Source organism: Apis florea, unplaced genomic scaffold (assembly GCF_048593485.1).
Source record: "Apis florea isolate Af1SG1 unplaced genomic scaffold, ASM4859348v1 contig_2190_pilon, whole genome shotgun sequence".
Lineage (NCBI taxonomy): Eukaryota > Metazoa > Arthropoda > Insecta > Hymenoptera > Apidae > Apis > Apis florea.
Window position 1 is genome coordinate 1935069 of NW_028256541.1, and position 25793 is coordinate 1960861.

At 30.3% G+C, this 25793-nt stretch overlaps 1 protein-coding gene across 7 annotated transcripts in view; it reads left to right on the forward strand.

Annotated features, from left to right (window-relative positions):
- rdgA (retinal degeneration A) overlaps nucleotides 1-25793 on the forward strand; it is a 73986-nt gene that overhangs the window by 36150 nt on the left and 12043 nt on the right. For 2 of the 7 annotated variants that reach the window (XR_015294856.1, XR_015294855.1), the window contains exons 3-11: nucleotides 3373-4040; nucleotides 6814-7208; nucleotides 8283-8665; nucleotides 9812-10124; nucleotides 10610-10784; nucleotides 11801-12145; nucleotides 12672-12944; nucleotides 13256-13419; nucleotides 14472-14658. Coding sequence is in view for 2 of the 7 variants with exons in the window: in XM_086916318.1 (XP_086772444.1) it covers nucleotides 3373-4040; nucleotides 6814-7208; nucleotides 8283-8665; nucleotides 9812-10124; nucleotides 10610-10784; nucleotides 11801-12145; nucleotides 12672-12944; nucleotides 13256-13419; nucleotides 14472-14521 (2766 nt within the window). In the remaining 5 variants the exon portion in view is untranslated. Of the gene's footprint in view, nucleotides 1-3372; nucleotides 4041-6813; nucleotides 7209-8282; nucleotides 8666-9811; nucleotides 10125-10609; nucleotides 10785-11774; nucleotides 12146-12671; nucleotides 12945-13147; nucleotides 13918-14471; nucleotides 18493-25793 lie in introns of those variants that run through there. The other 5 variants (XR_015294857.1, XM_086916318.1, XR_015294859.1 and 2 more) reach the window with 5 other exon arrangements.

Consider the following 25793-nt stretch of genomic DNA (forward strand, 5'->3'; position numbering starts at 1 on the left):
GACCCGTTTTCGCTCATTTTCAGAACGCGGGTAAATTTGCAAAGCGATTCTCCTTTTCTTTTTCTTTCTTTCTTTCTTTTTCTGCTCGCGTTTTACGTTTTTGGTTTTCCTATTTTTACGATACATGTTTTTTGGGTTTCGTGATGGGATGAGTGAGAAAAGTATGGTGGAGTGGAGGAAGGAAATTCGTCGTAAGGTTGTGTTCTGTTCGATGCGTAGTTCTGGGCTCGCGCAATTAAAGCTATATTGATTTAGTGATTAGTGGGATTATCGACTATGGTGTTGTCTTGCTGTGGACCATCTGCGTCAAAGGAAATGCTTATATCTGGTTGGATTCTGTTCGATTTATGCACGGAATAGTTTAATAACTTTGTGTACGAATGAATATGAATATCCGTTATTCGCAACAATGTGAGAAAAATTTTTCGATCAGCAAATATTTTTTGACATATTTAAAAAGATTCTTTTTTCCATTTTAATAGACATTTTATGAGATAATATTTTTTAAAAAGTTAATGGTAGCTTTGTATAAAATCCGTGAGAATCAGGCAAAAGTTTGTGAAAATTGAATCTATTGTTCGTGTTTCCTTTTATTTCATTTTATCAATTTATTTTTTAATGTTTGTTATAATATCGCGACTAACTCTTTTGAAAGTAATATGGCTTTCAATCATTCTATTAATTTAAAGTTCGATCGTTTATAGAGATGAATTTTTATTCATTATTTAAGAGATTTCGTTATATTCAAATATTTATACAGCTGCGACGAACACATCTCCGTTTAATTTTCATAATTCATCGATCAAAATACCGAACAAATTTAATCTAAACAATAAATTTCCTCTTTACATTTTTATCAATCCAATCAAGAAAATGGAGAGAAAATAATCGAAGAGTAAAATATTCAATATTTATACTCTCGAAATTTAGAGATTTTTCTCTTTCAAACTACATCTCTGGAAGAACCAATTAGCCAATCACTTCGCGTAACGAAAAGAAAAAGTACAGCTTTCCTCCCGCAATCGTCGGGGGAAAGATCTCGTACATTCTTCCTCATTTTTTACCCTCCCCATCCCAGACAAATTGCCCGATTCACTGTAATGGATCGGGCCACGTTTCGGGTGACTCATGTAGGCCAATATAAACCGCGGTGACTGGGCAATATCGGGGGAAAAAGCTTTTTCTTCGAGAGGTGAGTGAAGAGAAAAACGGCGACGAGGATCTGTCGACCAGCCTTGACCCTCTACAAATCCACCCTTCCTCTCGACCGCGTTTCTCGATCCGCGAGAATCGTCACAATTCTGCACAGCCTATCCATCCATCCCCCCACAGTTTAGTTTAGTTTCGCTTCAGTTTTTGTTTTCAGCTTTTGGTGATCATCGTTTGTCGCTTTGATCATCGAGTAGACAATGGGAGGCGATGAAGCTTTTAAATCGTTTGATACACGGCCAACCAAGCCGGGTTTACGTTTACACAGAACACTATCAATTTCGAGACCGATCCTCGCTCTTCTCTCCCTGGGAACAGAATTTCTCTGTTCTTTTGCCTTTTTTTTCTTTCTTTCTTTCTTTCTTTCTTTCTTTCTTTCCCTCTTCGTGTCCATGCAAATGCGTGAAATAGTGATTTTTCCAAATACGGGACATATTTTTATACGAAAACATTATTCTGTTGCTGCATCGATCTCGCGTTTTTTGCAATCAACGAACACGTTTTTTGTTACGTTTTCTGGAAGATGGAGATACGCTAGGCGGTAGTTGCAATCGACGAAAGCGTTTTTGTTACGTTTTTTTTTTAAGAGATGGAGATACGTAGCTGGGGAAAGAATGGAAGTTTTCTCCTTCGCTTTTTACTGTTTTTCACGGTTTATCGTAACTTTTCTCTCGGAGCAGAGATTGAAACGGTTACTCGCGGCGCATTGTAGGTTGATTTTAGAGAGAGAGAGAGAGAGAGAGAGAGAGAGAGAAAGGCAAATAATATAACGAATAGTTTGGGAATAGTTAGATTACAGTATTCTTGGCCGCAATTTTTATCGATTATGCCATTAAAGAGCTGCTAACGAGGCCCCTGCAGTTTTCGAACGTCATTAAACTAATGTCGCATACGTTGCGGTTTCTTTCTTCTCCATTGTAGCTAAAAGCATTCTATAATATTCCTTGGATCTCACTCTTTCTTTTCTTTCCTTTTCTTTTTTTTTTTTTTTTTTTAGAAATACTTGATTAATATTTGCTCGTTTCGTTTTCATTTTCTCGTTTTCTTTTTTTTTTTTAATTTAAATTTGTTTCAATTTTCTCCCACGTGTTTGGTATCTAAATAACGTTCAATTATAATTATTAGTGAAAAATATTTAAGAATCAACATAATTTTTCGCTTCAAAAATCACTTGTTAATTATCATACCGAATTTTTCATTATCGTGGCTTTAATTAAACAACCTCTCGAATTGATTAATTTCGTGATTTTATAAACAACTATTCGTAGCTGCAAACATTTTCAAATCTCTAAATTAATCTAAGAGTAAATTCATAGCGAGCATGTCACGGTTGCAATAAACATAGTCATTTATTAAAAAAAAAAAAAAAAAAAAAAACACTAATAACAATTAATACATCAGAAATGAAAAATCGAAGGATTCTTGATGATTGAGTTATTGTTTTTTACTCAGAAAATTCCCTTAAAAATACTCCAATACGTTGACCTGCAATTTAACGAAACAAAATTTGCGATAAATAACTAATATTAAAATTGTGTGACATTTTCCAATTTCGTACCTCATGGCGTTGTTACAAGGCAAAAGATTAAAACGAATGCAACAGCACGAATCAATTTATATCTGAAGTTCAAGGATAATGTAATTACATATTATTAAGGCATAATAGAATAACGTGGACTCGTTTCATATAATAAAAATCCATTACACTTTTCGTTTAAATAATTGTATTCAATCTTAATTATCCTATCTAATTAAGATTTTAAATCGCGCTTGGAAATAAAATTACAAAACAATTGCGTAATATTTAATAACTAAAATTAATTCTTTATTTAATACCGAGCTATAAATTTTATCATAGACAAGATCAGAGATAAAAATAAGCGTACGATTCGAAATAATAGAATATCAAGCACAAGTAAAATAATTTAAAGATTTTCTTCAAAAATTCCTAAATTATATATTCTGCATAATTTCTACTTCCACTTATCCCTTCTCTTCATTTCGACGCGTAATTTCTCCCGTTATTTCGTGGCGCCCGAACAATAGCAGTCGTGCGGATAATCGTGCATTCGGTAAAATTTCGTATCCCGTAAATCGAAGACGCGTGTTATTCCCAATTGGGGCGATTACCATTAACCAAAAACGTAAAATTCGAAATTGCAGAAACATGGGCCCCGGATGAAATGCGCCGCCTGCCGAGTGGTCGCCCACGCGGTGTGCGCGGTGAGCCTAAATTTCGCCTGTAAATCGAGTTTCCGGGACGTTGGGGTCCGCCAGTACCGGGAACAGACAAACACGCAACACCACTGGGTACACCGCCGCTCCCAGAAGGGGAAATGCGCGAATTGCGGCAAGTCGTTCCAGTCGAAGCTTAGCTTCACCTCGAAGGAGATCGTCGCTGTGAGTTGCAGCTGGTGCAAGCTCGCCTATCACAACAAGGAGGCGTGCTTCAATGTTCAGAAGATCGGCGAGAATTGCGAGTTGGGCGTTCATTCGTCCATCATTGTGCCGCCATCTTGGATCGTGAAGCTGCCCAGGAAGGGCAGCTTCAAGAGCAGCTTGAGGAAGTCGCCGAGGAAGAAGAAGTCTGGGGGCAGCAGCGGCAGCTCGTCGAGCAGAAAGAAGTCGAAGGAGAAGGAGAAGGAGGACAACAAGGACCAGGGGAAGTTGTGGGTGGTGAAACCCATACCTACGCCCACTGTGAAACCCGTGCTGGTCTTCATTAACCCGAAATCGGGCGGTAATCAAGGGGCGAAGCTGCTGCAGAAGTTCCAGTGGCTGCTGAATCCGAGGCAGGTGTTCGATCTGACGCAAGGCGGGCCGAAAATGGGGTGAGTGAGTTTTTCGAGATCACAGAAATATTCGTGTTTTGTATTGGCAAGCGACGAATTGTATTACTTAATAAATTCGAATTTTGTTGAAAGTTTGTTACGTATTTTAGCAATTTTTTTTTTTTGCCGATAGAAAGGGAGGGAGTGAAATCAAGTTCGACAAATTTTAGCATTTTTCCAATTTTGGAAATATTTTTCACAACAGGGTGATGGAATATATAAAAACTAAGCATTTTGCAATTTAAAGTTTTGCTTTATCACTGCAAGTTATATTTAGAAGAATAAAAAAGTATTGAAAAGAAAGAAAGAAAAAATGAAACTTTGAGTTTAAACGTTAATTTTATCTCCTTATAGTGATATTCTACTAAAAAATTACCATGTGTAATTCATTATGTTTAAAGTTTTAAAATAAACTTAAAAAAAACTATTTTAACGCATTGCGAATTGAATATTGATGAATCACTTTTACGCTTTAAACTCGTTCGTATAAAGATAAATATACAAGATATCCAAAAACACAGTTTAACTGGATATTTTTAACATAATTTCAAATAGCTTTATCTTTTGCAAAAATTTGTCAACAAAAAGAAATACTGGCCAATCACAAAGATTTATGCTTGAGATTTATTGCCTCTATATAATATTATAGAAAATATTAAATTATTATTAATTAAAATTTTACGTTAATAAATTTTTGATATTATTTAGGAAAGATGTATTTATTATTTTAACAATATATTAAGTTATATGTCTTTTAAATAAATCATAAGTAAAAACAAACTTTATATGTTTTCCAACAATAAGATCAAGTCTGATTTGTTTGTTTTAACAAGGATGTTATATAGAAAACTAAAATAACTTCAATTTTTATATACATGCCTCGAATTGATAGAATAGAATAGATACAGTTAGTTTTAATTAAAGAGGAAAAAATAGAAAATTGGAGATAGGGAATGTATTGTATTTGATACAGTTGCATTTATTGAAGTCGTAAAATGTTATTATCAAGAATAAAACTGCAAGTAAAGTGGAATTGTAATATCATGTAAATAATTGCAAATTGATTTTTTTGAATTTTTATAAAAAAGATAATAAATTAATCGATAAATTAGTTAAGTTGATTAACGAAATTTTTATGATTTTCTTTCATAAGTCATATTTGCATTTTTTTCTTTTTTATTTTAATAATATACTACGATATATACGATGACAATGGAATTTAATTTTCTTTAACTAATTTATAGAATATTTTACATTTTAAAAACTACTTCGTCAAATATATACACTTTAATCAAATATCATAATCATTTTGCGAATTTTATTATATTCTTTTTACTTTTACTCGGTCTTTATGAAATTTGAAAGAAACTTATTGTTCATTGAAATATAAATATATACAATTATTAATTCACATACAATTAGTTTGCTTCCTAATTTTTGTTAATAACTCATAGAATACTTTTAAAAATTAATGTCTCAAAAGAGAGTCAAATACTTTGCTTTCTCCAGCTTTGAATTGATGAGCTTTGAATTTTGGCAAGAGAGATTAAGTCGATTGAATGAAAATTGAATCGAGTTCATTGGATTAGTTGAAAAGAGGCAGTTTAGTGGAAAATATGATAAATGAATGAGAAATTTAATTAAAGTTTTGCGGATATGGCTGGCAGCCAGGAAATGACTGAATAAAAATGAACTTTTCAGTATAGAGCTTCTCTCTGTGGTATTATCGAAATTTCCTCGAAAACTTTATTCAAAATTTCGAAGCATTTCGTTTTGATTGCAACGATACGTTAAATATTTTATTATAATTGTGTGAACACAATGATAAAAATTTCTTTAAAATAAACTTCATCTTCTTGTCAACTTTATTAAATGTTTAAAATTTTTTAATCATTTAAATGATATTATTTATATTCGTTTTTAATATTATAAAAATGGAAATAAAATTTTCATTTTAATCATTAACGATAAATAATATTTTTGTTAAAATTTCATTTCATGAAATATATACGTTCGCTTTTGATTTTTAAATGTGTAAATTCATTAAAACAAGAACATTATTTATGAAATATATTATATATATATATATAATGTTATATATTTAATTATAAAACATATAAATGTTTTTGAATTATCTCTGACGCTATAGAAATTAAATAAAGAATATAAAATAAAAATCACATGCATACTGTAAAAAATATTGAATATTTCATTTATATTTATCATATAAATATACAGTATATTTAATAATTTCAATACTAATATTTAATATACTTTTTTTTTATATTAAATATAATTTTACAATTTTACAATTTAGGCTTACAATTAATTGTATTATTTAATTCTAAAAAATAAAAAGAATAAATTTTCAATCGATAGACATAATAAAGAGGAAAGAACAACCACTATATTCTTTATTCTAACATTCTTTCTTAATATCATTTAACTTGAAAGTAATTTTTCTTCCTCAATCTTCAAAAATCATTAACTTTTAACATTATCTTCCCCAATACCCATTCCCAATTAAACTATTATAACCTTTTCAACTCTAACCTATTATAATTCAACTTTCTCTTTCTCTAAAATTTCTTCATAATCCAAACGATAAAAACAAAAATCAATTTCTTCTCGATTCTTAATCGTCTTCCTCATTTCACCATCTCACCATCCTCAAGTCATCTAAATCTTCTCATCACAACTCAAGCAAACAATGAAGATATATATATATAATAAACCGAGGCTAAAAATCACGAATATTCCTTCTCACTTTCAGGTTGGAATTGTTCAAAAAAGTTCCTAATCTTCGAGTTCTGGCGTGCGGTGGGGACGGTACAGTCGGCTGGGTGCTGTCCATCCTGGATCAAATCGGCGCGTCCCCGCCCCCCGCGGTAGGCGTACTCCCCCTAGGAACGGGGAACGACCTGGCCAGGGCTCTAGGATGGGGCGGCGGTTACACGGACGAGCCGATCGGGAAAATTTTAACGAACATAGGGGAGAGCGAGACGGTGTTGCTGGACAGGTGGCAGTTGGTCGTCGAGAGGAATCCCGAGGCGCAGGGCGACGACGATAACGGGAAGGGAAAAGAGAATCTACCTCTGAACGTTGTTAATAATTACTTCTCCCTCGGTGTGGATGCCCATATCGCCCTCGAATTTCACGAGGCTCGAGGTCAGTCCCTGCAGTCTCTTAGAAAGGGGTTCGCACCGGGCGCAACAGTTTATTTAAATTATTTAGAAACGGTCTCGTTGAACGCGTCGAGGAACAGGCATTACGTAGTTGCCGGGTAGGGAAGGACCTGTTGCCGAGTTATTCATATCTCATGCAAATGTCTTTTGGTAGGAGAGCGATATTACGAACGTTAACGTTAAGTGGGATGGGTTTTACGCGCGGGTTTATGTGAATAGGTGAAAATAGGGGGGGGATAAGAATGGTATGTTTGGGAAGGTGATAGGTGTGGATTAATTTTATTGGAACGTATAAGAGACGGTCGTTCTTTTATTTTGTAATGGAAAACGTACGAACAGCGTGTTTTATTCGAAATTTTGGAAATATTTAAATGTCACAAGAAACACTCTACTCTATTATTTATATCCTCTTTGTCTTTTGTATGTAAGTTTTATGAGTATTGAAATATCTCCTGAAATAAAGATTTTTCGACATAAATTGTAAATAAAAATTATATAATTCCATTTGCAACAAATCCGTTGCAATCTATAGAAAATTATTAATATTACATAATGTATCTTTTTATAAATATTTTTTAATATTATCAGATATTTGAGTGTTTCCGATTAAAATAGACGTTTCTTGCATGTTTTTATTATTCCTTTCCATCGTAATAATTCTTCTTTTATTTATTATATATATATATATAATCTAAGTTTTATTAACTTTGTTTTCATGAATATTCATTTTCACGAATAAATCTCACGTTTCTCACATTTTTATTGTATTAAAAACATTTTTTATTAGTTACGTAAATAGAGTTTTATAATGAAATGTATTAAAATATTATAAATTAATCTTTCAATTAACTAATGAATAGATAAATCTTATTCACCTGGTATTCCTCATAACATTATATAACGTTGCATTAAAACAAGTATTAAAATTAATGAATTAAAAATGAACGAGTAACGAAATATTTAATATTATTTTTAATCACCAATTGTGAACGGTAAAATAATTATATAACTCGGAGTAAAGCAAAAGTAAGAATAAAAAAATTCGATTGTGTTACAGAGGCGCATCCAGAGAGGTTCAATTCACGGTTACGGAACAAAATGTTTTACGGCCAAATGGGGGGCAAGGATCTCGTGCGACGAAAGTGGAAAGATCTGTCGGAATTCGTGATGTTGGACTGCGACGGCCAAGATTTGACACCGAAGCTGAAGGAGCATCGTGTTCACGCCATAGTTTTCTTGAACATCGCCTCGTACGGCGGTGGAACGCACCCTTGGGGCAGCGCGAGCGGAACCAAAGAACCATCGACGGAGGATGGACTGATCGAGGTCGTCGGTTTGACCACGTACCAGCTTCCCCTTCTTCAAGCAGGTGGCCACGGCACCTGCATTGCCCAATGCAGCACAGCCAAGCTGGTTACCACGAGGACCATTCCAATGCAGGTGAATTTTCTTTCATCGTTACTTCTCTTTCTCTTGGTTTTATTAAATACGTCAATGTTAATTTAAATTTGTAGAAATATATTGATAATTTTTAATTCCATAAAAAACGAGGGAAAAGGACGAATTTTATAGAATTCACAATCTAATATACAGAATAATTAATATATTGTGATATAATATATATTCAAGAGATAGATCTATTTTGTCTAAATATTCTGTACAATTTTTCGTGTTTGACATTTTATACAAGATATTAATACATATTTGTGAAATATCTTTGAAGGGTTAATTTTAGAGGCTGAAATAAAAGTAAAAATATCGGTTAAGATTTATATACATCATATTATATATAATAAGTAAAATGATTAATATAATAGTTAGATATATTATATAAATATTAACTATTAGATTAACTATTAGATTAGAAATATAATTTAAATAGAAATTTACTTTATTTCTTCTAAATAACGTAATCACAATTCTATTTCATGTTTTTTTGAGTGTTATATATACATATATATATATTTTGTATATTTTTGTACGTTCTAATTTTGCACAAATGCATAAATATCTGCAATCTAATTGTAAACAATGCAAGTTTTCGTCAGATGAAGCGAGATAAAAATAGAATGATTTCACAGAGAGATCTCACTATTTCCATCTTGTTTCATCTAAACTAGTTATAACTTAAATAAATAAGTTTCGACCTTTGTATTCTAAAAATGTCCCACGTTTATATTAAACATATACACAAAAATTACAACACAGACAGTTTTTAAATAATTAATTACATAGTTTGATAGAAAAGAATGGCAAAATTAATAATTATATTATATAATAAATTATATGCTATACAGATTTAACAACAGGTTGACTATTATTATTTATTATATAATTAACTTCAGTTGCTTGGGTTGTAATAAAAGGAAATAGAAGAAATTAATTGTTATTGAGCGAATCTGATAAAAAGTATCGTTACATAAAATGCCAATTATTTTTTATTGAAGCTACATAATTAAAATTATCTGAATAAATGCAAGGACATCGCGAGATAATTTATACACGATAATAAAATCGTTTTATAATAATAATTTAATTGTATGTTCGATTAATACAATAAAGAAGAGACTATTGTTCTTATTTTAGGTCGATGGCGAGGCTTGTCGACTGCTACCATCTATCATAAATCTGAAGCTGCTAAATAAGGCAACAATGTTAGCGAAACGAAGAAGTTCGAGCAAACCGCAACAAGACGTCAAACTGGAGAGATTAAAATTGCCGGTGATGAAGATCAAGATGTCGGATTACGAGAGATATCATCACGATAAGGATATGTTAAAAAAGGCCGCTATCACGTGGATTATGGAACCGCTTGATCTTGACGCTACCACAGACTTGGAATCTTTAAGAAAGATCCTGGCAAAAGACTATAACATGGACACTTGTTGCTTCCTCGATTGTAAGTATCGCCATACAGAATTTCCGTTCCAACCATTTGCAGGATTCTTTACAAAGAAAGTTTCTTGAAAAGATATATATATATATATCTGAGTAGCAATAATGTAATTGTTAAATGTTTCTCAAGTTCTTTCTTTTCTTTAAATTAAAATATTTTTCAAGCATAATACGTGATATCTAAATTATGAATCTAGTTACCACTGGATTGTTAATTGAAATAAATATTACAGATAGTTGCAATTGTAATAATCATTTTTACGTACATTTTATGTATACATTCTGCGTTAATCAAATTTATTTTATAATGCTTTCTTAGAGCAATTAAAAATTTCAAGCAATTATTCATTCATATTTTGTCACAGAAAACAATTTATATTTTTTGTAACTTTATGTTGCCCAAATTCGATTAAAAATTATTTAACTAACGATTAAAAATTCATATGGCTTGGAAATTAATTATTACCAATATTTCGATTAATTTTTCAGCATGCACCGCGGAACGATTCTTCAGAATCGATAAAGCTCAAGAGCAACTCCATTACGTGACCGATGTAGCTGTCGAAACGGTGTACGTTCTCGAAGAGAACGCAAATCAATCGAACGAATCTGAAGAAGCGAAGATATCTATGACTCAAAAATCGGAAACTGGCGTACCATCGAGGTACTTCTTTTTATTTATCGAATTAAACTTTTTTTTCTCGTTTACAATAGATTACTCATTATATTATTACTCTCGTAGATAGTCCTTTTGTTTCATATTTATTTATGCTGAAGCAATGTGTTAATTGTTATTGATTAAATCTTAATCTGTAATCAGCGTCGTATAGTTTGAAAGATTCTAATTTGATTTTTTGTTTTGATTTTAATAATAAAAGAATTAATTTGCGTGTCACAAGTAATGATAGATATAATAAACAATGTCACAAGTTATTAAAATTAGCCTTAATATTTTTCATTAAATTAATTTCAAAAATATCTTCAATCAAACATGTATTTTATATTAAAAACAAATTTAAGCTTGATAAAGCTTGATTTAAATTTCTAGCCATATAACAAAAGTGGGACGACGTCGGTTACAAATTAATTTTGTTCTTTGTTTAACATAGATTGACTGTTTAGAGCCATTGAATAATATTATATAGCCATAATTCCATAATTTTATTATCCTATTTTTTTTCTAATCTCTATTTGCATTGTTGCTCTTTGTACTTTCTTGCATGGAAATATTATTTATCTTATATTATATTATATATTTTTAATATATTTTCCACAAATTAGATTGCAATGTGATTTTTATCGGTCTTTGTTAATTCAATTAATAAATAGAATTGAATAATATGCATGAAAAATATATATATATGCATTGAAACATTTGAAAAATAAATAAAATTACAGAAGTGGTTTTAAACGGTCAATTTTCTTTAAACGGAGAACAATGTTTAATCTATATAACATAGTAGTTCATCTATTTATCTTTTATATATATTGTTCACAGAGAAATTATTGAATAGTTCCGTGATCTAAACAATGATTCGAAGTTACATAATTATGACTCGTAACTTCAAAAAAATAATACCTTGTTTGAACCTTTTATCGCCACTTCACACATTCGTCCGTGATATCTGTAATGGTAATGGAATCGTATCATTAGATTAATAGAAAGAACGTGTAATATAGCGAAGAACAAGCAAAGAAAAATGCAGCCATGACAAAAGAGCAGCCCAAAGAAGAGCAAAAAGCGCAGCCCAACGAAGAGCCAAAGGCGCAGCCTAAAGAAGAATCAAAAGCACAGCCAGATACGCAGAGTGCAGCGCCTGAAACACCAGCTGAAACAAAGACACAGGTCGTGACTCCGAAATCTCATGAACCGACGAGTAATAACGCGTCTAAGGATGTATCTTCAAATATGAAAAAGGAGGGGAACATATCTGGAGACGCGACCAAACAAAGCAGTTCCTCAAAATCGATCTCTGCGACGGTTGCCTCTCAGTCGCAACATCAAACACCACCCACCTTCATTAGGTAAGCTATTGCTCTTATTTTTTTATATTCAATTCAAGTAGCAAGTAATATTGCAACAAATATATAATTTAAATTTGATAGATGTCGCGATATAAATCATACAATAAAATATTTTGTAAAAGAAGTAAAGAGATGCTTCGTTTAAATCAAATCTCTATTTCATACAATAATATTGGTGGCCGTTTATTTCTTATTTCTTTTAAATAAGAAATCTACTTTGAAAACAATGTCTTAATACATTATACTTGAATTCTCTTCACACAGAGTAATTCGATTTTTATTAGTCTTATTAAAGGAATGTTAGTTAGAATGATATCTTATTAGTATTTTCAAATATTTGAAGAAACAATTTTTTTTGAGGAAACATCTATATTTTATATATAGAAATGCTTTTACGTATACATCTTCTCCTTTTAGAATATTATTATATTCTATTTTAAATAATACTTTTAAATAAAACTCATAGTTACAGAATAACAAGAAGAAGAAAATTATTTCTTTGAGTGGCTAATTTGTTATGTTACAGTCCACGAGATAGACTTTTTGGTCTGAGTTCTGAGGTTCACACTTTTAACACGGGATTACTGGAGAAAACCAGTGACGGTATTTTGAAAGCAGCGAAAATAGGCGATCTACAAGCTTTGAAGGAACTTCACGAGAAAGGATATTCCCTTCTGTCAATCGATTCCACTGGACAAACTGCTCTACACTTGGCCTCGAGATATGGTCATAAAAATATTATCAGATATCTCATCGCTTGCGCACCACCGACTATTCTCAATATGATCGACAATGACAAGTAAGCCTATGCTTAATGCACTGTATCAACAGTTTACTCGATTAAAAAAAAAAAGGAAAAGGGGGGAAGAAAATAGAAAAAGACGATTAAAAAAAGAAGAAATATCATGTCAAATGGCTCTCTGACTTTTTTTAAACTTTGATATCTTGTATGATCTAGCTTAAATTGAAAAATTTTTTGTATTTTTTGATAAATCTGTTTAGAACGTGCTATAATGAATCAAAGAGAAAATTTATTCCTGGCGCGTAAAAAGGAAACGAGAGAGAGAGAGAGAGAGAGAAAAAAGAAAAGTTTGCACCTTCTAATTACAGAGGTCAGACCGCTTTGCACAAAGCGGCTCAATATAAGCGTCGTTCCATTTGCTGCATGTTGGTAGCTGGTGGTGCTACTTTAATCATCAAGGATCGACACGGCAACACACCTCGCGATCTAGCCCTGCAAGCAGAGGACCGTGACCTCGCAGCATATTTAAGCAGTGAGTGTTTTGATCTTTTTCTCTGAATGCTCGTGTTTTACGTGAAGAAATATACGATGCAGCTAAGCGAAGACTGTATATAGCACAAGAAATCATGAAGAATATATATTAAAGAATAAGGATCAATTAGAGAAAATAAGATTCTGAATTAATAATTTAATCAGATAGATAATGCTTAAGCAAACAATTTTTTTTCTATTCCTCTACACTTTTCTACAATAATATTTTATAGAATGAAATATTTTTATTCCAAACATTGTAATTTATTAATCTTATCTTTATCTTTTTCTTAAGTAAGATATTTTATTTTATATCTCAAAAAATTATTATTTTAGATGATATATATATATATATGTGTGTGTGTGTGTATGTATGAATTAAAAAAAAAATTTTATACTTTGAGTTTAAAGTTAGTTTCAGATTTATATAGTACAAGACTTTTTATTGTTTCTTGATATAACTTTTTTATAAACAAGTAATAAATATATTGTCAAACAATCTTACAAATATTTTTAGAAGCGGTTTCCAAGGAGTAAAGTATTGTATCAATTTCTCGTGGCTGCATATTTCCTTTACAATTTTTTTTTTTTCCATTAGAAACTCGAATAAATTACTACATCACTTTTCATAAGTATAACCATATCTCGTTTAATCTCGTAAAGAAACAAGATATTTTCATTAAAATAAAATGATTCAAACAGTAAAATAAAAATTTGAAGAAAATTTTTTTTAAAAATTAAAAGAGAAGATAATGAATCAAGAATTAAATTTGCACATTAAAATTAAATCATAACGATCTATATATCTCGTGATCTTTTGTTGATACGTAAAAGCTCTCCCTATTTGAACACGTACAATAAGAATACATAAAATTCTTTAAGGATCTATTTGTCATTCGAGAGAATCCCTTTAAAAGAATCTTTCATTTTTTATATATTATATAATACTTTTATTAGCCATTCGATCAAAATCCTTTTCCAACCATCCAAACGGTTTCTGTGAATGGTTAAATCGGTTTTATTCATATGTATATCGGTTTTATTGATATACAGGTCAAGAGCAGTTCCAGCTGACAACGGAAGAAATGGAGAACTCCCTCTGACCCCCGCCCTTAATTAGTAGGGCTTGAATTGATCCAGTGTAGGAACATGAAGAGAAATGATCCAGGTGTGAACGAACAACGATCGTCACCAGCAACGGTCATCCACACGACACACGTTCGTTTTCTCTGTTCTTTGCGTAAGTCGCATGTGATAACTCGATTATTCCTTTTATCGGCAAATTAGCGATGTCGACATATATTTATCAAGGTGCTCTCCATTTCCTTTCTCGTCGAAGCTTCGAGATCCCTTTCCACCAGCATGTAAATTAATTATATTCTGTATAGATAAATTACATATACACGCGTGTACACGCGTCGTGTCGTTGAGGTTAGAAATTTTTCGATCGATTAAGAGCCTCTATATACATACATATATATATATTTTTAAATCGTACTCCAATCAGACGAGAAAATTATTTATTACCGTCTTTCGAGTCTCGTCTTACCAACGAAGGAATCACGTAAATGTTTATATTCATCGATTTTTGTTGAAATTAATGTAAACAATAAGAAATGGCGAGAAGCAACACGCGTGCGGATGAAATTATGAAAAGCAAAGGAATTTTGCTCATTCAAGGGATGTTGCTGTTATAAAATCGTATTCGTGAATTTTAAAAATATGACAAATTTTTAGTGAGAGATTAAAGGAGAATGGATTAATCGGAAATTTAATTATAGTTGAAAATCATCATAAAAGACTAATCTTCACTGTATTCTCCGTTTATATGATTTTTATTTTATATTTTTCTACGTTTCCATTTCTAAATATTCGACAGATTATATGTAAATTATCCCTATGAATTTGTAGTGTTGTTGTTCCATGATAACGTATTAGACACAGTTTTTTACATTTTTCGCGACTAGTGGCGCCATCATCTTTCTTAAATGCGAAGGATGCATAAGTATATATAGGCATAGTTAGTGTTCACAGAGTTGGGCAGAATTTTTTCGTTCCAGTTGTTTAGATCATTATTGAGACTGTTAGGATCGTTGATTCACGTTAGAAATTTGTTTTCATGCACGTTGTGCACATTGTTACGATCGTTGTTCGAGTAAGATTTTTTTTTCCTTTCGAAAAGCTTGTTCGTATTCGAAGAGGCGGCGTATTCGAAAAATTTTGTTAATAATCGCGTGATAATCGGAGGAAGAGGATGAGATATATTTATCGCCACGGTTATTTGTTGAATTTTATCGAAGAGAAAGAAGTTCTAGTATCCGACTCTGCTGGTATCCAAGCGTTCACTTTAATATCTCGTTATATTGTTCTCTTCGCTTGTTCTCTAGGATACCTCGTTGCATTGGATATACATATCTTTTTCTATAAAAAAAAAAGAAAAAAAGTCTCGCGTTAATATACATATATATATTATACATATACATATATTTTCTACGTACGTTAAATACTGATATAATATTTATTGTTCTTAAGATAAAAAAAGTTTCTTCACGATGCTGTTTTTATTCTTGTCCGTGAACATTCGTTGCACTTCTTGCCACTGCTTGGATGTGCATGAAAAACACGTGTATATATACGTAATTTTACACACAAGAAAAATGAAATCAAACGAAGTTATATAAAAAATCGGATAGTTGGAAAATACTTTCGAATTTTCATTCATACATGGGATCGGTGTAATATAATTTTAACGTGTTTGCACGATCGTCTGAAATATAATCGTTACGCATATTTTCGCGAGTCATATTTGTTAGATCGAAATAAAATCACAGAATTTTGATGAAAAAAAAAAAAAAAAAAAAAGGAAAACATCGATTTAAAGAAGAAACTGTGCCAATTAGTCGATGAATCGGTGGAAACTTAAATCGCGTTTGCATTGCTTCTTGAGTGTAAAAAATAATATGCATATTTTTGCAATGATACAAATTAATAGAAAAAAACATATTCAATCTGTAATATTTCAAACCAAGAATCTTTAATTCAAGATACATTTTTACGTAGCTAATTTATTTCCTTCGAATTTCCTTGTAATATTTGATTCTGTATTTTTCGATTCGATATCAAAAAAAATGATATTTCCTAAGAATTCACGCATGTAAACACGACTTAAGGTTTCCATTATCCATTGCGATACACCGATTGCATTAAAAATTCGAAAGAAACGAAATCTCCAATGCACCAAGCAGTGATGTTCACCACCTATTTAATATTAATCGATTGAAAAGAAGTGAAAAGAGAAGCAGAGATCGGATGAAAATCGGCGGTCCATGATATATAAGAAGGATAAGAGATCGGGAAGAAGAATTATCATAACTCGGTACCAAAATGAAAAAGGGGATCAACGTACGAACACCAATTAGATCTTAAAAAAAGACGGTCTATCGTCGCTTATTATTATACTATTACTAGACTATTCTAATTTTATTGTCGAACTATATCGTATAACGTATACATAGTTACTCCTTCGAGCATTATTCGTCCTATGGATATGGTGAGATCGTTTTTGAACAAAGTGGAGCCACAATGATACACATATATATATATATATACATGTAGATATATGCGAGGTAAGTTATCCATGTTGGACACTCGCGAATCCATGTTCACGAATGTTTAACATCAAATACTCTCGACTCGATTCGCGTTAGCGTTCAAGTATTTTAAATAACCACTTTGACAAATTTATCATGGATAATAATAGTTTCTTATTTCAAGCGTATCGTGTGTGTATATATATATATATATATTATATAGATATATATATTATATAAATATATATACTATATATCTCTTTTTTCTCTTTTTTCTTCTCAAGGGAATCATCCCTCGTTTTCGTGATTACATAATAACGATCTACGATATTTTTATTATTATTAATAAAAGAGGGAGAAAAAAATCGTGATCCAAAGGATTCACGATTATCCTTAAACGATAATTCAACGATTTCACGATCTAGTTGTATATAATCATGCATAGCTCTCGGCTAAGGAGAAAACTCAACTCTTACTTAATTAACCGACGTACGATCGATGTTCAGCGTAATAAAAGAAGAAAAAGGTAAAAAGGAAAAAAAAAAAAAAAAAAAAAAAGATTCTCCACGAGTCTAGAAAATTTTCGACTCGAATCCTAGCTCCTTCGAATTTAGCTCGAACGTTTTGAAAGTGATAAAGGGGGAAGTAAGAAGAAAAAAAGAAAGGTGGTGGGGTGGGAGGAGGGAAGGGGGAAAAACAGAAAGTATTCGAACGGATCGAGAGAGTATATTAGCGCGTGTCCACTCCTCGTGTGTCTCTTATCCTCTGTAATTAAAAAAAAAAAAAAAAAAACTGATATTTTTAAGCGATCGAGTTTAGAAATCGAGTTTAGAGAAGTTTCGAGAGGCAAGGAGATCGCGCATGCGCGTACCTGCCGTGTATCACAAGAGTAAACTAGATTGTACAAGTATACCGGTAGAGTGAATTGAAGATATATATACCAATAACGATATGGCGAATCGATTCTAGAAAAATGCCTTCGAGCGTAAGATACCGTTGTTCTGATTATTTTTTATATATATGTAGCGTAATCACGATGCCTTTGTAATTCTATTCCCGAGAGAATGAGCCACGCACATCGGGCGAACGATCGATATTTCCACTGTATTTAATGTCCCCATTATATTTAACGAGAGAAGAACGAGCCTTGGTCCTTCGCGCGATGAACGTCGGCCACGTCGATTTAAAAAGAAGCATTAAAGAGAAAGCGGAAAGCTAGTGTTTAATCACGCTGATACACATTGTATTGTTTTACGTATTGAAAATTTTTATTTAATTTATAAAGCCTTAGTCTCGATTGTTTGAGAGTTAAGCTGGAGAGGACGAAATTTCTTTTTTTTTTCTTCTTTTTTTTTTTTTTTTTTAATTAATAAAGCGAAATTTAAATTTCACCAAGTGTTAAATTAAAAATCTGTTGACTTTGTCATTTGAATTTTATTAAACTTAAATTAAATTGACGTTTCAAATAAATTATTTTCCTTCTTTGTGGTTTCTTTTTATTTTCTTTATTTTTATTCCCATGTTTATTTTCTCTCTCTCTCTCTCTCTTTTTCTTCTATCGGTAATTCAATAATCGCAAATTATTTCTTCATGTTTCGAACATTACTGCGAAAACTTTCGAATCCATCGCCATCTTTGTTGTTACGTCCATCGTGATTATATAATCTGGTTAAAAGTTTAAAAGTTTCGAATCGACGACCAAACTTTTTGTTTCTTTTTTATCAGGAATCGGTCCGCGATGAAAAGAGAGTTCTTCCGATTGTTCTCGGATTGTTTCTCGTTTCACGAAGATTCTTCTTCGCGAAATTTAAAATCGTTAAATCGAACGAAAAAAGGAATAAAATACTTTGAAATCGCGTTGAATCGTCGAGTAATTAATTAAATAGCGTAAATTCTTATCTGTCGTCTTAATAGAATCGAGATGTATTTCGAATCGTTCCAATTGCTCGGAGATTTCGATGCGTGTTTGTGCAACTTTCTTACCGATCGAGTTATATATATATACGAATTTTGCACTTTTCATGTTTCTAAGAAATATTTTGCTAGGTTTTAAGTAAAAGATCTGAAAATAGAAAATATACACGTATAATAACGAAATAACAATTTTCTCGATACTATATTTCTGAATCGTAAATAAATAAATTGATTGATCGATATTGAAATTAATGACGAACGAAAATATAAATGTCATGATTCAATTTCATCGATAACCACAAAAAAGTTCCGCATTTATTTTAAGATAATTATCGTATAGAACATGTTCCTTGCACGTGAAAGTTTTCTCGAATTTCTTAGAGGTAAACGTTTATCCGAATTGTTATGGAAGTATCGCGAAAATAAAATGCAAATAATCACGAAACAATACGATATTATTCTTAACTATGAAACTACGTTAACTTGTATGGAATAATATTTATCCTTAATATAATCCGAGGCGTCAAAAATCGAAGGAGATTCTGGATTTTTAATAATCACGAAACATGTAACGAAAAATCCAAAAATGATTGAACATTTTTTGGGAAAAGTTTATAATCCATCACGTATACGCAGTCTCGAATCTGTTGATTATTATAACGGATAAAATCAGAGATACGTGAGAAAATATTTAAATTACCATTTATATCTTAATTAATCGTTATTCTCTATACGATTACTCGTTACAATTTATAATAATTATCTTGATAAAAATTCGAAGATGTTCTTGTTACAATTGAGCGAAAAATTCTATTACACGCGTTGACCCAATATTTTCTCGTTGATTCGTGTACATATCAAAGAATAACACGAAACATTTAAACGTAAATCGATTGAAAAGATAAAAAAAAAAAAAATAAAGGAAAACGATCAAAATTTTTGAAAGTAATAATTTATTATCACAACATTAATGATTTTTTCTTGAAATTTGTTCGTACGTTCATTAAAGATTAAAATCAATCGATGATTATTAAAGTAAAGGTATTTCAATTTTTAAGAATGAGTTCAAATTTTCTAATCTCTTTTGCGAATGAGATTGTATACGTGACGTTTTTAAATATTGCTTCCCTTTTCCGGACGACATCTCTTTGAATGGAACGGGGCAATTCAAGATTCCCTTTGAACTTTTTTTCAGTTTAATCTTAGCCTTTAATCTTCGTCGACATTCAATAATGCAATTCCTGTTCTTCCTTTTCTTTTTTTTCTTTTTATGCTTCTCCTTTTTTCCTTTTTATTCGAACCAATTGATCAATAAGAAATCGTTCTATCGTAAAATTAACGCGTTACGATGTTTCTCAGAGTTACATCGATTAATACGATTGCTAACGATGATTGATCTTAAAAATTGTTTTAAAGATTAAAAAGAAAATTATATGATATTTATGGAAGGTGGAAATTCAATAGATGTCGATATATGTTTGCATTTCAATGAATTTTGATATGAAAAATTTGAGAATAATAACGTGTTACGCATCAGTGTCAATCATCAGTGACTGATAGCAAGTTTTGTATTCAAATTATATTCCATGAATGTGTGATTCACCTAAAGATTTGAATTGTTGATGTTATAGTAATAGATATATGTACAACGTATCGATCGAATAAACGTAAAAATTTAATTTTCTCTTTGAAGATATAAAAATATTATTTATAATAATAATAATAATAAATTGTTCTATCTCTTTGAAATTGAAGATAAACTAAAATAGAGAAATTTTAAGAGGAATTAAATTTTCTAAATTAAGAATTTTAGATTTAATAATTGTTACGTTATTATACGGATATATTGATTATGAAAATATCACGTTTATTTCTCGTAGAATTTATTGATATTCTAAATTCGAGTGAAGTATTAATATGCGTGTAGATGAGTATATTGTACGTCAGATGAGTCACTGGTGACCCACGATAAAAACCAAAAATAAAACTTCTATCAATAAGCAAATAAAAATATTCTTCTACTAATTTTTTTTAGCAAGTCGCGTATAAAGAAAGATCAAAATGTCAGAATTCAAGTATAATTTTAATATGGTTAAAGTTTTTTACTCTCGACAATTTGTTAATATAAATTTTCTCATATCACAGAACGTATTGAATTCCAATGATTTGGATAATCTTTGGAAACATTGTAACGTAACGATTGGATAAACTTTATAATTTTTTTAGTATATTTCTACGATAACAAAAAATTATAATATCTCGATACGTACATAATATTATACACGGTTTGTTTCAAAAGTAATGAAACCATTTTCTTTCTAACTCGAATCGATATATCTTGGCAAGAAGATTATTACAATTTATTTAATTTTATTATTTAAATCATTACATTGTTAACTTCGCAATATCACACTGTTTTTTCAAGTGAAATACAATTCTTCAAATTCATGTAAAATATTTTGAAAAAAATTCATTGATGTACTTTCATACATTTAGAGCTATAAAATATAAAGTTAGAAAAAAATCAGAAATTTTATATTTGTAATTCTTTTCAGTTACAATAATGAAAATAAATATTCTATTAAAATAACGAAACATCGTTTAACGATATTGAAATAATATCATTGAATATAACTTTATTAAATATAAAATTGAAAATTGAAAATAATATGAATATTTTAAAAGATAAGCTAATATTGTACGAAAAAAAGATAACAATGCTTTCATGTGTATCACTTCTTGTAGGAATGTCTTTAAAAATTATTAGTTTCAAAATATTTCTATAAAAATAATCCATTTACTTTTAAAACAAATTGTGTAAAAAATACATTTTCAAACCAATTCACAAATAATGCGAGTATTCTATAATATTGAACATAAGTTAAAGAACTGTAACAAGAAAGGTATAGAAAAGTTCGTAAATGAATGGAGAACTGTCCGAAAAAATAAAATTTTAAGAAATGTATCGATAATTAATAATTATATAAAATAATTTAATTTATATAAAAAAATATTCATAATAAAAGTACTCGTATTATTTATGAGATGAACCTGATATATTTATCGAATATTTCGTTATAAATTAACGAAAAGAGAAGAGAAGAAAAGTCAATGCCTTCTCGAAGCTCGCAAATATGCAACGAGCCAACGGAAACTGAAACCACGAGCATGAGAAATATTCCCGAAATTTCAAAAAATTTTCTTCGGGTCAGATCGATTTATCGACAATCGATAAATAGCTTCCATTTAAATACTTTGGTTTCCCTCAAAAAGTAATTTGAATCTCTTCGCCATCGATCATAAAATCATGTGGTTATCGCATAGTTCTAGCATTAATCGTTAGGAAATGATCGATGATCAGAGTTAAATTTTCAGGGATCGAATGGAGAACATCCGATCGATCGGTAAAATCTCTCGATTCCAAATATTAGATCCAATGATAATAAGTATTGCGCTAAAAAACTGTGTGAAAATTGTAAACGACAATTTCTTGTATGATGATAACACATTTTAAAACGTGATATCAATTTTCTAGGAAAGAAATTTTTTATATTCCTTTTACATTCTTAATTTTTCTTTTCTTCGTGAAATTTTAAAAAGTACTGAGCATAAAATCTTACTTTCAACGAAAATTAATTTTTAGACGTTATTTAATCTTTTCTATTCTCTTATAGACGAGATATATCGCGAGACCATGTTATGTGATGTTATATATTTAATAAATATTAAAAATTGAATTTTAATTATTATATAAAATAATATGATGTAAATAGTTTTATTCTTGAAAAAAAGAAAGAGAAAGGAATATTAATCCAAGAAATTAATATTTTGAAATATCAAAAATATCGTTTTAAATGACAAATTATTGATATTACGACTTGAACATTAACAATTCAAATTATTTATATGGAGGTTTTGCCTGTTTCCACTTCAAAATTAATAATCGAATTATTATTAAGTTTACTTTCTATTTACCCCTAACTCAATAAATAATTTTTTAAATTTTTCTCAAATATAATTTTACAATCTTATCTTTATCTTTATCTTCTTGATTTATCATTAATTTTCGAATAATGTAAGCAGAGAAAGTTTAAATTTAAATTTAAAGTTCAGTTTATTTTAATTAATACCACAGTACAATAGTACGTAAATGCACGTAATGCGCAATAATTTACATGTTAAATTGAAATCACAGGCAAAGCTTTCGCTCGAAAAAAGCTCTTTTCACGGGATCGGTCACGTTCGAACGATGTGACATTGAACAATTTAATTCCGGGTAATAAATGAATCGCGAACGAGCACGAATAAAGCAACAAGAGTAACAACTCTTGTAAAATAAACGAAAAGACGAAGAAGAAGAAAAAGAGAGAAGAGAAAATACAGAAAGAGTGAGATAACTGAAGAGAGAGAGAGAGAGAGAGAGAGAGAGAGAGAGAGAGAGAAAATGTGTGTGCGAAAGACGATGAGAAAGCGTGTAAAAATGGCGCAGAGTTTTCCAGAGAGGAAAAGAAACACAGTATTGCCTTCCTCAGAGACGTGGCCTCGGCCCGTGTGTTTTCATCTTAAGTTCTTAGAGCAATAAATCGGCGACAATCACGACATTTCGGGTCGAGTCCGCGTCGCTGAAACACTTTTCGTCTGTCCGTGTGCGCGTTCCAATATTATTTTCCCCTCTATGCTTAGAACGTCGACGACAAAATCACGTGATCGTTGATGTCAGCAGTGTCCATTTAACTGTCAAGAGATTGAGGAAGATAAGTATTTTTTTTTAAAAATTGATTTTTAACGATTTTTATTAACGGCTTAAAATAAGAAGTGCTCCCCGTTACAGAAATTCTTTTTTTTTAAACGAATTTGAGTAGTATTTTATTTATTTATTAAGTATAATTTTTATTTGTTTAATTTAATTCGTGTAATAAAATATATTCTGTATATATATTTCATGTATTCAGTTATTCTGATATCTACAGATCAAGTAGATACTTAATACAAAATACTTAAATACGATGAAGTATCAAGTGAAAAAAAATATGTGAAGAAATCAAAAATATATAGTAAAGTTAAGAAAAAAGTATAGAATATAATTTTGTTTATTTTAGAAATTAGTTTTTGAAAAAATTAAATTTCATTAATTTTTATAATTCCTTAATTGTATACATTCAATCAATAATTCATTCGTATTCAATCGAAAATTAACTAATTTTATTTTGAAAAATTATCAAATTTGATTTATTCGAAAACAAAGCTTCAAATAAAAAAATTGTATTCTATATTTTTAATTTATTTTTTCATTTCTAAGCTCTATCTCTGATGTGTTCTAATTCATTCTATATATATATGTAATTTATTGACTTTATATCAAATCAATATATAAAATAGCAAATCATCTTATTTATCGAAAATAAGATATACATTAAAGATAAAATTAAAATGTAAAACTGTTTTTTTTTTATTTTTTATGTAATACTTACATTTTTACTGTGTAGATATTTAACTTTTTACAAAGTTGTGATTCTTTTTTAAAATATCTTTTATTATATCATAATTACATTGATTTATTTCGATGCTTAATTAATTACTAGTTTATGATACAATAAAAAAGTGTATTATGACTGTATTATTTTATTCTTATATTATTATATTCATATTTATACGTATTATTATTTATATTCCATCTCTGATATCATTATAAAACATGGCTAGAATAAGATTTGTAGGTTATGCACAGATTCCATCATTCTCATCGAAAACATCTCATTAATTCAATTAAAGCAATCCTAAGTTTATCAAATATTAAATTGTTATTAGTAAATAGACCGAATAGTAAAATTTTCAAAGTGTATATTATTATTAAAAATAATATTAATTAAAATACAATTCCTTGAATACCTTACCTTTTCGACAGTTAAATGTCGCCACTGTCGATCCATGCTCGCAATACTTCACGGGCGAGCATTAAGGATCAATTAAGACAAGCGGATTTTTCGCATAAGTATTTTTCTCTCGCGTTAAAAATCTTCTTTTTGCTCTGTAACTGCGAAAATAAAAAGTATGTGATACGAGAGAGCGCAAACTCGAGCTAATTTTCACTCATAGTAAGTTTCTTTCGCGTGTTGCTAAAACATTCGCGAGCTTTATGACATTTAGCTGACAGAAATAATAATGGTGAAAAATAACTGTGCGACAAAATCCGCTGCTCTGCATCGAGCCTTAACATTTGCAACGTTTACTTCTTTGTTACTAACCCTTTCGTTACTAAAGGTGACTATAATGGCCTGATGTTGAATGCTGTTTGTATACCAATGGCAAAGTTGTGCACAAATCGATTTGCGATTGATTTAATCGATTCGTGAGATTAATCGTCGAAAAAGTCACGATTGATTTTATCCACTAGATTAATCGATGATTAAAAAAAATTCATCGTAATCGTAATCGTTAATCAACTTTGCACATTATTGACATTTAATGGTGACTCTGGTCACCCATATGAATTTTTCATCATAGTTAACAACTGGTAATAGTTGACTATAATTGATATTTAATATATAGTAAGTAAGTAATATTTATAGTCGTAAGTAACTAGGGTGACTATAGTCACCTATGAAAATTTCTTATTATAGTTATCAACTAGCTAGTAGCTAATTATGATTAATATTTAATGTATTTGTAATTAATATTTACTATACTGATGACGAAAGGTAGTTATAGTCACTCATGAAAATTTCATGTTAGTTATTATATAGCAACTATGGATACAAATACATAAATTTATATCTTTAGGCTAAATAACATTATTTTGTTTTATTGTTTTGACATATAATGTAATATCAATTTACAAAACAGAATTTTTTTTTAATAATAAATTTTTAAT